We start from the raw sequence: 12,319 nt of genomic DNA, 5'->3' as shown, positions 1-12,319 counted from the left end.
GTGTACATGTGCTGTACAAAGTTTTCAGTGAAGAGGAGTAACTTGGAGATGAGGTGCAGAGGTGAATACATTACCAGAAGGCGAAAGAAATTAGGGAGTATGGAATTTAATGCCTAGATGCCCCTCACGGAGTGAATTTTTCTAAGATGAGGAGACAACACATTTTACCTATTCTCCTCAATCACTTTTACAGTTGGTCTTAATCCCCATAATGGCCCGGGAAAGTAGTTAATATTATTTTCTTTTACTATTGGGGAAACCTAGACTCAAAGCGAGGATGACTGAGCCACAGCCCAGGCCCCAGGACTGCTCAGAAGGCCTGTCTGGATGTGATGCCAAGAGCAGCCACCGTGTTGGCCGCCAGTACAAATCATGGTCCCTCCGTTGATCATCAGTTAACAGTAAAATAGGAATAGTATCTCCTTCCAAGGTTGTAATAAGCACTAAATGAGATTTTGTGACGTCATAGGCATTCAATACATTTTTCTCTCCCATGCCAACATATTCATCAAGATCTCTCCAAAGATATGGAGTCCAAAAAAATCCAAGATCATGAAAACAGTTTTGCAACCACCACTCTACCAAGTGGAGCTAAGGAGAGCCTCATTTTCCTGGTGAGGCTTGTACTGACTAGACATTAATAGAGGAGGGGGCTGGCTTTCCATAATAAGCTCGTCCTAGGCCAGCCGTTCTCAATGTGGTCCAAGGAGGTTCCCAAGAGACTTTCAGGGGGTTCTCGGGGTAAAAACTGTTTCCCAACAATGTCAAGCCAGTAATTTGCCGTCTCCTCTCTTATTCTCTTGCTGGCATACTATTCAGAGACTAGAGGACATATGACATCACGCAACGGCTAACGACGTGTGCTTGAACGTGTGCTTGACATCTTAGGCTTTAAATGTGTTTCAACTCCTAATACATATATGTCCATAGGTATGTGTCAGAATTAGTAAATAAAAATACAGGAGCCAGTTAAATTTGAATTCCAGATAAACACGGATATTGCATGGGATACAATCATATTAAAATATTATTCATTGCTTATCTGAAATTTAAATTTAATTGGACGTCCTGTAACTTCCCCACCATTCCTAAGCCTATAGCCAAAAAGTTTGCAAACCGCTCGGCTAGGAGACAGCAAGCTCAACCGGAGCACGCTCCTGGTAATTCTGGATGCGGCACTTCCGGTCAGGCAGCCGGCCAGCACGGCAGGGCCCCGCCTACCTCCGGAAGCCACCGCCGGAAGCCTCCGCCGGGCCTCCGCCAGGCTTTCCTCGCAGCCCAGGCCCCGCCCCGACCCATCTCCGGGAGCCTCCGGGTGCCTCCTGCGGCCCGGGGCTAGCGTGGGGCGCGGAGGCGGTGGGATCGGCTTCCTGCCTCCAGGGGGCAGCGACCGCGGACCGATCCCTGCGTGAGCAGCTTGGCGCCCGCGCCGCTCTTCCTGTCGCTGGACGTGGCGGGCCGACCAGCGGGCGGCCACGGTCGGCGGTCGCCATTCCCGTGTCGCTGCGCCCGCGGGGGCCGCCCGAGTCGGCCACGATGCCACTGGGCCTGAAGCCCACCTGCAGCGTCTGCAAGACCACGTCGTCTTCCATGTGGAAGAAAGGCCCGCAGGGGGAGATCCTCTGCCACCATTGCACGGGCCGGGGCGGCGCGGGCGGCGGGGGCGCCTGCTCGGGGGCCGCCGGCGGGACGGGGGGCAGCAGCGGCGGTGGCGGCTTCGGCGCGGCGACCTTCGCCAGCACCTCGGCCGCCCCTCCGCAGAGCAACGGGGGCGGGGGCGGCAAGCAGGTGAGCTCCTCCGGCCGCTTCCGCCGGCGCAGGCTGACCCGGGGCGAGGTGAACGGAGGTCTAGCGGGTGGGGAGGGGCCGGGCCTCCGGGATCGCTGTGCCCCTGCTGGACAGGGCCGCCACCCTTCATTCCTTGATGAGAGGTTAACTGGTTTGGCCCATTCTCAGCACCTTTTTCTTGTGAGAAATTGAAAGTCTAAAGAAGTAAGGCAATTAAAAACTCTTCAGAAATTTCCCCATTGTAATAACATTTTGGGTAGCAACCAGACATCTCATTATCCAAACATACACAGACGTAAACAGGGTCATGCTACTGGACTTCTTCCTGGTAATAAAGGCTATTTTGTCATTATGTTATTCATATTATGTCATTATTTAAAACGGCAGCATAAGTATCCATTGTAGGAGACGGGATACCGACCCGTTGTCTAGTGTTGGAGGACTGAGTTAAGAGTTTTTTCTGTTATAAATACAAATAGGTAGTTCTTTACTTGGCCTAGGCTTACTCCTTCTATCTTTTTGCCCTATTACAAGCAGCTCACAGTTTGTTAGAGGCTCTGAAGATGCTGGTCTAGGGCCCTCACTGTAGTCAACCCAGTTCATGTGATTACCCAGCATGAAAAGAAAATGCGCACTCTAACTTTTTTAATGTCCATATAAAGTGTATATTCTGGGATCCTTGTAAGATGGTTGTATCGGGACAACAGCCTTTCTACACTTTTTATTTCTTTCTCTTTTTTTGTTTTTTAATTGTTCTGTGTAACAGAGTAAGCAGGAAATTCACAGGAGGTCTGCTCGGCTCAGAAACACTAAATACAAATCGGCTCCAGCTGCTGAAAAGAAAGTTTCCACTAAAGGAAAAGGGAGAAGACATATTTTTAAGTTAAAAAATGTAAGATGATCGTGGACAGTGTCTTTTACTGTAATGGCATTGTGTGTGTAGTGTGTCTTGCCACTGCCTTCATCTCTCACCTTTGAACTTTGACTTTCCTGGGAGCTCTTCTGTAGTATTCTAAGGAGTGGTCCAGACTTTCTGAAGACGCTGAGCTCTGTTGCAGGAGGCTTACTGTTTATAAAGTTAATAATACCCTTTCTCTTTTTTTAGCTTTTATTTTTCTTCTGGAAAATATAAAATATAAGTCTGAAAGAAACATAAACCGTGGGTGCATTGTATTGGGTTCTTTAGGCAAAGGATTATGGTTCTTGGTATGGCCAGTTACACTAGGAAAACTTTTTTCATTTTTTAAAGATCTAAGTAAATAATACTGGAACTCACTCATTTCCATATTTGCTTTATAGCCCTAGAAAATGTTTCTTACTGACTTATGATCAGTTTGATGAATATGAATTAAAAATTTTACTAAATATCTCCTGCTGTAAGAAAATAGATGGTTGAAAGACTCGTGCTGGGGATGGTTGAAAGCACATTTTTGGTGCAGTAGATTCTCATTGTCTTTGTAAATACAAGGAGGCGCTGGTCAAACACTATGCATTCTAGACTAGACTATTTTTTTAAACCTCAGTATGGTATTCATTCTTTTCAGAACAGGAATGGTTGACTTACCAGTAAAGGCATTTCTGAAGTTGGGCATATTTGTAAAACACAAAAGGGCCCTCCAGTATATCGTGCAGATTGTGGATTCTTATCGAGAGTAGTTGTCCCTAATTTTTTAAGATTTTAATAAATTAATTTTCTAAAAATCAGGCATTTGTTGACTAGATAAAACATGTTAAGTAAATATTCATTTGATTATAGTTGTTTCATTTAAACATATGTTTTCCTCAAGTATCTGGTAATATGTTGTCTGCAGTTTTTTAATATCAATTTCTCTAGCAACCCCTCCAAGGATGATACCAAGCCATGTCTGGGAGGCCTTTTTTTTCAGGCAAGGCAACCCTTGGTTTACCTCACAGATTGCAAGGACCTTGTCAGCTTACAATCCCTTATTTTTTTTTTATTTTTTATGCCTACAGCACCTGGTCTTCCTAGGTGGTCTCCCATCTAAGTACTAACCAGGCCCGACCCTGCTTAGCTTCCAAGATCAGATGGGATCAGGCTTGTTAAGGGTGGCATGGCCGTAGATGAGGCCTCCTTTCTGTGTTGTGGCATGAAAGTATATATTGCAGCTTAAGAACGGATTTCAGTGATGGTTGGGTGGTGGCAGATTACTATGAACTCTGAAGGAAGTTTCTTTTAGCCTTAGTTCAGGCTTGCTAGAAAATTAGTTCCAATGGTATTGAGTATCATAGCCAGTTGCATAGTTAATTTGAGATGGAAAATGTCTTCTAGGAGAGACACTTTTTCATTTTTTGTTCAGCTACTCATTTTTTATTCTGTCATGCTCAGGCCATTAGAAACAGTATATTTTTATAACTAAAATGTTAATGTGTAATCTGAGAGGGCTTGTGTTAGTTCTCAGCAGCATAATCAGAAGAAGCTTCTGGTTCTCAGCAATTTTTAAGCTAATGGTAGCAGAAATAGCAGTGGAAATATTCAGACTGTGCTTTGCCACAACATCCAGAAAATCATTTATCTTTTTATTGCAGTTTTGTCACCAAACAACAAATTTAGTATTTCTCAAATTACAGAACTCTGATAATATGGCTGGGAAAATGCCTGTACACACAAACGCACATACACAATATGTCTGTTTAATATTTTTACTTTTTTTTATAGCCCATCAAAGCTCCTGAGTCAGTTTCCACAATAATCACTGCAGAATCAATCTTCTACAAGGTAAATATATCTGTGGAGTTACTGAAGGACAATTTGGGCCTACTATATAATGTGCTTCTGAAATGTTAGGTTAGTCTGAAGGCTTCTGTTTTTCTGTAAAAAGTATGATTGCGGGTGTTCTTTCCTAAGCTTTTTCCCCTAGAGGTAGCTGTTATAAAACATCTCTTCCAGTGCTGAGGTGGGAGGGGAAGTTGCCTATTGAAATATGAAATGAGGATCTTAAGAATTTTTAATGCAGATTATGAGAATAGTCTTTAAAATGCTAATGTGTGGTATGCAGCTGTGAAAGAGTGAGCCATCCTAGTCAATATGGTGGCAGGGAAGGGTGAGGACAGAGGCAGGATTTAGACTAGTAGAGGATGTGGACTCTCATGTCTAATGGGCAGAGTAGGCACAGAGATTCTAAAGTGCTCTTAATCAGAGTGGCAGAATAAGGGCAGAGGGGATTAACACTTACTAGAAGTCCATAGAGTCTAAGATGTTTTGGTAAAACAGAAGGTCAGGTTTTTAGGGACAAAGGTCAGGTTCGCTGTGAACATTTGATACGTTAGTGAGAGGTGACATTTTGTTATTTTTGAACCAGAAAACTGGGAAAGCAATTGGAACATAGAAAAGGTCTCTAAGGCCTGGGAGGCCTGGCACAGGCAATAACCATTAAATACTGTCACTGAGGGGCAGCGGTGTGAGTTAGCGCTTCATACCTGGCTTCAGTGCGCCAGACATTGGGAAAATCAAAACTTCATACTCCTTGAGTATACCTTGTTTTTTGGTAGCCCAGAATCTAAAACAGTCTTTGCATAGGCAAACATCTCCTATATTGCCAGCATTTCATAAAACTGTTAATAACACATGGCTGAAGTTTAGTATGTGCTTGCTATTTATCAGGCACTGAAGTGAGCATTTCACATGCTTTATTTTATTCAAGCTTCTCCGTGAAGTGGTTACTGTTATTCCCATTTTATGGTGAGGACATGGAGGTACAGAGAGGTTAATTAGTCTAAAATCACATAGCCGACAAGTCATGGAGTGAAGCAGTCTGATGCCAGAGTCCAAACCTGGCTCTACTGCTTGGCAGGTGGTTGTGTGACTGGGCTAGGGCCTACCTCTCTAATGTTTCTTCATCTATAAAATAGGGATCGTATGTAGAAACTACCTCAGTGGGTCAAATGAGATTATGTTTGTTGAGCACGTAGCGCAGAGTAAGCACTCAATAGTAAAAATTATCATCATCACATTTTCACATTTGTGCATTACCTTCACAGCTGAACATACAGTTTATAGATTAAGTCCAGAAGGAACTGGTCGAGCCAAGGACTTAGTGTGCTAATGATTTCTAGGCATTTCTCAATGGAAAGGCATGTGAGACCTGTTATCGCAAGTATCAGTAATTCATCACTGTTTACCACCCTTGTTTATTAAATAATAAGGACAAAATGCAACGCTCAAGTAATGCTGCAAGTACCCAGTATTGCAGAAGCTGTCACAGCAGTGCCGCTACAGGTAGCACCATGGTGGGCAAATTTAAGTCATTGCCAGCTGCTAAACTAGAACCCAGATCAGGCATGCAAGAGGGAGCTGAGTGGGAGCCATTGGGTATGATGGCCATGAGTGTGGACACCAAAGACCCAAAATGGTTAAGTGACCTCCCCAGAACACTTCAGTGGCAGAACAGCCCATGAACTCAGGTTACTCCTAATCCAGTGTTTTTCAGTAAATTGTGTTGACCTTTTTTATTTGTCAGAAACTCTGAAACATCCCTGCAAATGAGGGGGACTCCTTAGATCAAGTGCCTTAGTCTTGTTTTATGTGTTTTTTATATACACACACACATACTCATATATATATGAGTGTGTATGTGTGTGTGTGTGGTGGAAATTAGCACCTACTGGAATGTGGTGTTTTTGGAATCTTACTAAGACATTGTCTTTGCCTTGCAGTTCTGCTTTCACACTATTATGTATTTTGAATTAATATTCATTCAGCATATATTTGAGTGCCTATGATAAGCAAGGGCCCATTTTTATGTGTGTGAGAAATATAATCATTTATAATTTGGGAAAAATGATTATACATATAGACAAAAAGAAGGCACAAATGCAAACCATTTATATGATAAATAATTTAGAACGTTGGTGTAGTGGCAAGAAGGACCAGCTGATGATGGATATGAACTAGCAAGGAGCAGATTGTGGCCCAGATTGTTGCATCTGGATCACTATGCCCATCCATAGTGACCCAGATGCAACAGTCACCCTTAGACACATTGATGAAGGGTCTACCTGGAGAAACTCCTGGTCTGTCATTTGTGTCACAGCTTAATTACTGGAAATATTTTCTCAGAACCATGTTTATGGTTGAGGTACATACCCCAGCAGCTTTACCTGCTGTCAGGGCCCTGTTTCGAGGAAAGCAGTGATGAATCACACCTGCAGATTGGGTCCTACAATTGAGGAGAGTATGGCCTGCTGAGACTTACACCCACCTAAGGAGGTTCTGAGTGTCATAAATATTTGGATCAGCCATTATGAGTGTTCAAAGGAGAGATTATTTCTAGTTCAAGACCCAGGAAACAGGATGTGGACAGAGGGCAGAGGCTTAAATGCAAGATGTGTACAGATTATTTAGCTGGGTATGAAATAGAGCAGGGAAAGACATGAAGTCTTGAACTCCAGAAATACCAGACATTGTCTTGGGGGAGGAAATTAAAGTGAATAGGAGGGGAAGAGACAAGTGCCAATGAGACTGGGGAAAGGTGGTAAATTGAGGGTAAACTTATTCTGAAGACTGATTATAATCAAAAGAGTCATTTCTTTGGTTTCAATTTATGGCATTTCTTTTCCTTAATGTATGGTTGAGGAGGAAGATACATAGTGTATATTCTCTCCAGATAAGCACTGATTTTCATGACAGTACAGGGATAGACTGCTGAGCTAGTGTAGGCACTTTGGCAGCAGTTCTGCCTTATGTAGCTTTCAGGGAGTCACTTAACCTTTCTGCAGCTTAATGGCTCTAGCCAAAAAAAGTAGGGATAGTACTGTTGTGATAGAAAATCAAAATATTTTTATAAACAAATGTTTTTTTCCAGATGCAAGTTTGTGTGTATGTGTAATTTCTTCATCCAAAAGTGAAACAACTTTAGGATTGACATCAACCATTACTCCATCTCAAAGACCTTTTATTGGCCACTTTGTAAGCTCTTGCTTTTACATTAGGGAAGTTTCAGTTGATAGCTGTGGTGCTGATCTATTTATTTTAAATATGGGATTATCTTCTATTTCCCCTAGGGAGTATATTACCAAATTGGAGATGTTGTTTCTGTGATTGATGAACAAGATGGAAAACCCTACTATGCTCAGATCAGGGGTTTTATCCAGGACCAGTACTGTGAGAAGAGCGCAGCACTGACATGGCTCATTCCCACTCTTTCTAGCCCCAGGGACCAGTTTGATCCTGCATCCTACATCATAGGTGAGTTTGACAAGTGGTACAGGTTCTTGAACCCAGTTAAGTCTCTGTTATTATATATAAGAATGCATTAGTCTGCTTGGGCTGCCATAACAAAATACCCCAGACTGAATGGCTTACACAGCAGAAATTTATTTTCTCATGGTTCTGGAGGCCAGATGTCTAAGATCAGCGTCCCGTCAGGGTTAGTTTCTGGTGAGAGCTCTCTTCCTGGCTTGTGGACCCCCACCTTCTTGTTGTGTATGCTCCTGGAGTCTCTTATAAAAACGCCAATCTTATGGAATTAGAGTGCCACTCTTACAACCTCATTTAACCTTAATTACCTCCCTAAATGCCTTGTCTCCAAATACCATCATATTGAAGATTAGGCCTTCAACATATGAATTTGGGAGGGATACAATTCAGTACATAACAAAGAAGCATAAGTATCATTAAGTACAATAGAGAACTTTATAGGAAATATGAAAGATGTTTTATATAGCTAGGATTTTGAGTTAGGGCAGTATGCACCTCTTAAAATGTGATATACATAAGATTTTTCTGAGTGACTCAGGATTAAATTCTATTAAAAGAATTTATTTGCTCAGGAACTAGGTTATTTAGGTTACTTATCAAAACCTACTCAAAAATTATATCTAAAGGGACAATCATAGTTATTTCTAGAATCTCACAAATTCTCAATATGCGTCCTTCTACTCGTTACACAGTTCAGTCTAGACCTTTTTTAACATATCGTTGGTAATTGAAATGGCAGCCACTATACTGATTAGTTTCAACACTGCCAAAAAAATAGGACAAACAGTTCTTTACATAGACTCACAAGAAGTTACTGATTAATACAATTTTGAAAATGTTCAGAGTTTTTAAGTTACTCTGGACTTTTCAGCCTTTCTGCAATGAGCATGTATTACTTTTGCATTCTGAGGAAAAAACATAAAATATTTTCAGAGAGAACTCAGGGACAATTAACATACCACTGTTATTCTCACTTGCATGTCAAGTTCGATACATGACCAAACAGTTTTAGTCTTCTGCTTGTAAGTACGTAGAAGGGTGGACTTTCACTTATCTGATCTATTGGATAGGAGTCTCAGCAGAGGCATTGATGCGACAGAATCACCTCTGGGTCTTCTCTCCCACCTCCTCTTCCTAATCTTCTTGATTCCAGAGCACAAACTCTGGAGCCAGCCTATCTGGGTTCATAGCCCATATACTTACTAGCTGTGTGATCTTGGGCAAGTTCCTTAATCTTTCTTGCCTCATTTTTCTCATATGTGAAATGGGAATAAGAGGGCTTTTATGAGGGTTCAAAGTATTGATATGTACAGTACTAAGAACAGTACAGGCATATAATAAACACTATCTAGGCTAAATATTTTTAGAATCTTTTCTGCATTGAGTCACTGTTTTGGGGAGAATGGTATATTCCTTAAGCAGTTAAGGTAGAAAAATGATAGAGTGACTTCAGAGTAATAAATGTTCCCAAGGCTAATGTCAGGTCACCAACAGAGTTGTTTCTCCTAGTGTCTAGGAATTTTAACATTTTATGATAATGATACATATGTTTGAAAATATGTTTCACCTTTCCATTGGCCGCCTTTAGGACCAGAGGAGGATCTTCCAAGGAAGATGGAATACTTGGAATTTGTTTGTCATGCACCCTCTGAATATTTCAAGTCACGTTCATCACCATTTCCCACAGTTCCTACCAGACCAGAGAAGGGCTATATATGGACTCATGTTGGACCTACTCCTGCAATAACTATTAAAGAAACAGTTGCCAACCATTTATAGTTTAAAAAGTAAAACTGGATTTCCAGTTATCTTCTATTCATACCACTATAAGATATGCCCATGTTAGAATGTAATTCTTAGATGGAAAAACAAAAAAGTTTTTTCCCTACTACCCAGTAATCATTTTACTAGTTACTTGGAAAACTAAAAAGGATAGAAAATAATTAAATATATTTTTAAGTAATTTGTTACATCCTGTAGGTGTATTTTCCCAGACAAGGGCTGTAATGTCCAAGGAAACCATCAGGAACGTAGTGTTTTTCTCCATAATTTATTTCTAGAAACTTGAGTCCATTTTATATTTTTCTATAAGAACAAAGTATTAATTAAAGTTTGGATTTCTGGCCAAGGATTGAACCAAATGTAGCTAAGACCAAGAAAATGCTATGGCAGACTGTTGACTTCTTTAACCTTAAGGAAAATGGTGGATAATTTTATTAGCCCAGGCCTTTTAAAACTTTCATCTAAAAAATAATTAATTTAAAATTTTTTTCATCTAATTCTTCTGTAGCAAACAGATTCAAAATCATTTTGTTGATCTTAATATCACTGTTCTCACCGACCTTCTCAGTCAAAACGAGGCTTCCAATCAAACCATAAAATTTTGTAGTGCAGTCAGCTTCATCAAACATATACTCTTCATGTTTTAAAAAGGATTTCATTTGGTGGTTTCTTGGCTGCTTTAGAACAACCACTGGGCAGTCATAAAAATGATTATTAGGTCAACTATAATTAAAAAATAAATGTAAAAAAAATGGTTTAAAAATTTTTTTAAGTGGTTAATAGATTATTAGCATTGACATAGTTTAAAAAGTCTGCCCCAAAGTTAAACCACTTGCTATGAACTCACAATAATAGGCCTGAAACAGTGCCTTGCACTTGGAAGGCCTGTTGTATATGAAATTGTCCAGAATTCAAGTACAGGTTTACTTCAAGTGCAAGTCAGCCAAGTAAGGGAGCAATATTGTGAAAACAGGAAGAAGTGTAGATTGCACACACTTGCCTCCTCTCCTGACTTAACTAGTATTTTCAACCCCAGGAACATTGTCAGAATCTAATTTAATCATAATGATTTTGTGTTGTAGCACCTTTAACTATTACCCTTTTCTACACTTATGGTTCGTGTGTTGGAAATAAGCAACTATCGATAGTTCTATGTACATAGTTGGCTCTCTGTATATAGTTATCTCTCTGTTCACAGTAATGACAGTAAAATTGATTGTAAATACCATTGTAAAAAGCTGTCTAAATGCTAATGATCAAACTTTTGGATTAAAATGTATTTTTCACAATGTATTTACTTTGGATTTATTTCATTTAAACAAATAGGGCCATCTATCAAAAAATGGTATAGATAGAAAACTGCGGTGTTGTAGTATTCATAAGTTGGAGTGACAGGTTCATCATCAGTATGTAATAGATTTTAGGAAAATCAAAGAATGGCTGATTGAAAAAATGAATTCTTAAGATATTTATTAAAGTGAGGAAATATTTAAAAACTAGAGTAGTACTGACCTTTTGTTTATAAATTGGTAGATACTTGTGTAGTATCTTTTAAAATAAATATTGGATTTTCACTTTCTTCTTCATTAAACACCAAAGGCTCCCATTGCTTACAGGGTAGATTCATACCTTTTTCCCCTGTTATGGAAGGCTTGCCTTGATACGGCCCTGGTCTGTATTCCCAGCCTTGTCTCCCTCTTCTCAGCAACACTGTGATATTTCCTCCTGACACCCTCCTTATTTTTTTTGGTTATGAGGCCTTGTTCATCCTATTCTCTCCAACTCACCGAAGGTTTTTCCTAAGGCCCTCAAATTCTCTCTCTCATGAGACCTTTCCAGATTCCCATGACTCCTTGAAATCAGTTTCTCTCCTGTTCTGTTAATTGCATTTAAGTTTCTACTTTTGTTGCCCCCATCCCGCCCCAGTGTTCCCTGGAAGACGGAGATGGTGTATTTTATTTACCCATCTCTGTAACGCCCACAGCACTTAACCCAGGTCCTCGCTTATGGGAGGTGCTTAGTATAGAGTCAGGTTAGGTGCTTTTAATTAAAATGCCTGTTGATATTTTAATACTAATTCATACTTACTTTGGCTTAAACTTCAAATTCTCTTGTGAACAACCCACTCAAGTAGAACTTCCAATTGTTATATTCCAGATTAGTATTAGCATTGTTTTTAAGCTTTAACAGAATGTTTTTAGGATGATCTTTAAGTACTTCTCTTACAGAAATACTAACATAGTAGCTGGAAAAATTATCCCAGACCATTCAAGTTCTTGGCTGTGAAAAGTATTTCCAGGACTAAAATGTTCCATTGAGAAGTTTGAATCACAATTACGTTTCAGCCGTAAGTAAATAAAATCATAAGAACAATGGATTGCAATATATATAATGCTTTTACATATGCATGTGTGTGTACAAATATACATAGATACACATACTCAGTGATGTTCTGTCATGGACCAGAAAAGGGAGGGCACCTTTGTGGATTTTGTTTTGCCACCCTGGGCATGTTTTAGGAATCGTATTTTT

General features: G+C 40.3%; 1 protein-coding gene and 1 pseudogene across 1 annotated transcript; one reads left to right on the top strand and one right to left on the bottom strand.

Annotated features, from left to right (window-relative positions):
* Positions 1–1,266: 1,266 nt before the first annotated feature.
* On the top strand, positions 1,267–11,080 carry GATAD1 (GATA zinc finger domain containing 1). Its single transcript, XM_039878107.1, has 5 exons — positions 1,267–1,788; positions 2,555–2,680; positions 4,466–4,525; positions 7,810–7,993; positions 9,594–11,080. The coding sequence occupies exons 1-5, from the start codon at positions 1,537–1,539 to the stop codon at positions 9,782–9,784; spliced, it is 813 nt and encodes a 270-aa protein (XP_039734041.1). The 5' UTR covers positions 1,267–1,536; the 3' UTR covers positions 9,785–11,080.
* Positions 3,754–3,872, bottom strand: LOC120615255 (uncharacterized; annotated as a pseudogene).
* Positions 11,081–12,319: the final 1,239 nt, after the last annotated feature.

This window comes from Pteropus medius, unplaced genomic scaffold, assembly GCF_902729225.1.
Source record: "Pteropus medius unplaced genomic scaffold, Ma_sr-lr_union100, whole genome shotgun sequence".
NCBI classification, from domain to species: Eukaryota; Metazoa; Chordata; class Mammalia; order Chiroptera; family Pteropodidae; genus Pteropus; species Pteropus medius.
This window is presented reverse-complemented; position numbering and strand designations above follow the sequence as displayed.

Excerpts from the sequence above, each read along its gene's own strand:
- GATAD1 (XM_039878107.1), top strand. The coding sequence starts at position 1,537 with ATGCCACTGGGCCTGAAGCCCACCTGCAGCGTCTGCAAGACCACGTCG. Across the intron at positions 2,681-4,465 it reads ATATTTTTAAGTTAAAAAAT|CCCATCAAAGCTCCTGAGTC; the intron begins GTAAGATGATCG and ends TTTTTTTTATAG. Across the intron at positions 4,526-7,809 it reads CAGAATCAATCTTCTACAAG|GGAGTATATTACCAAATTGG; the intron begins GTAAATATATCT and ends TATTTCCCCTAG.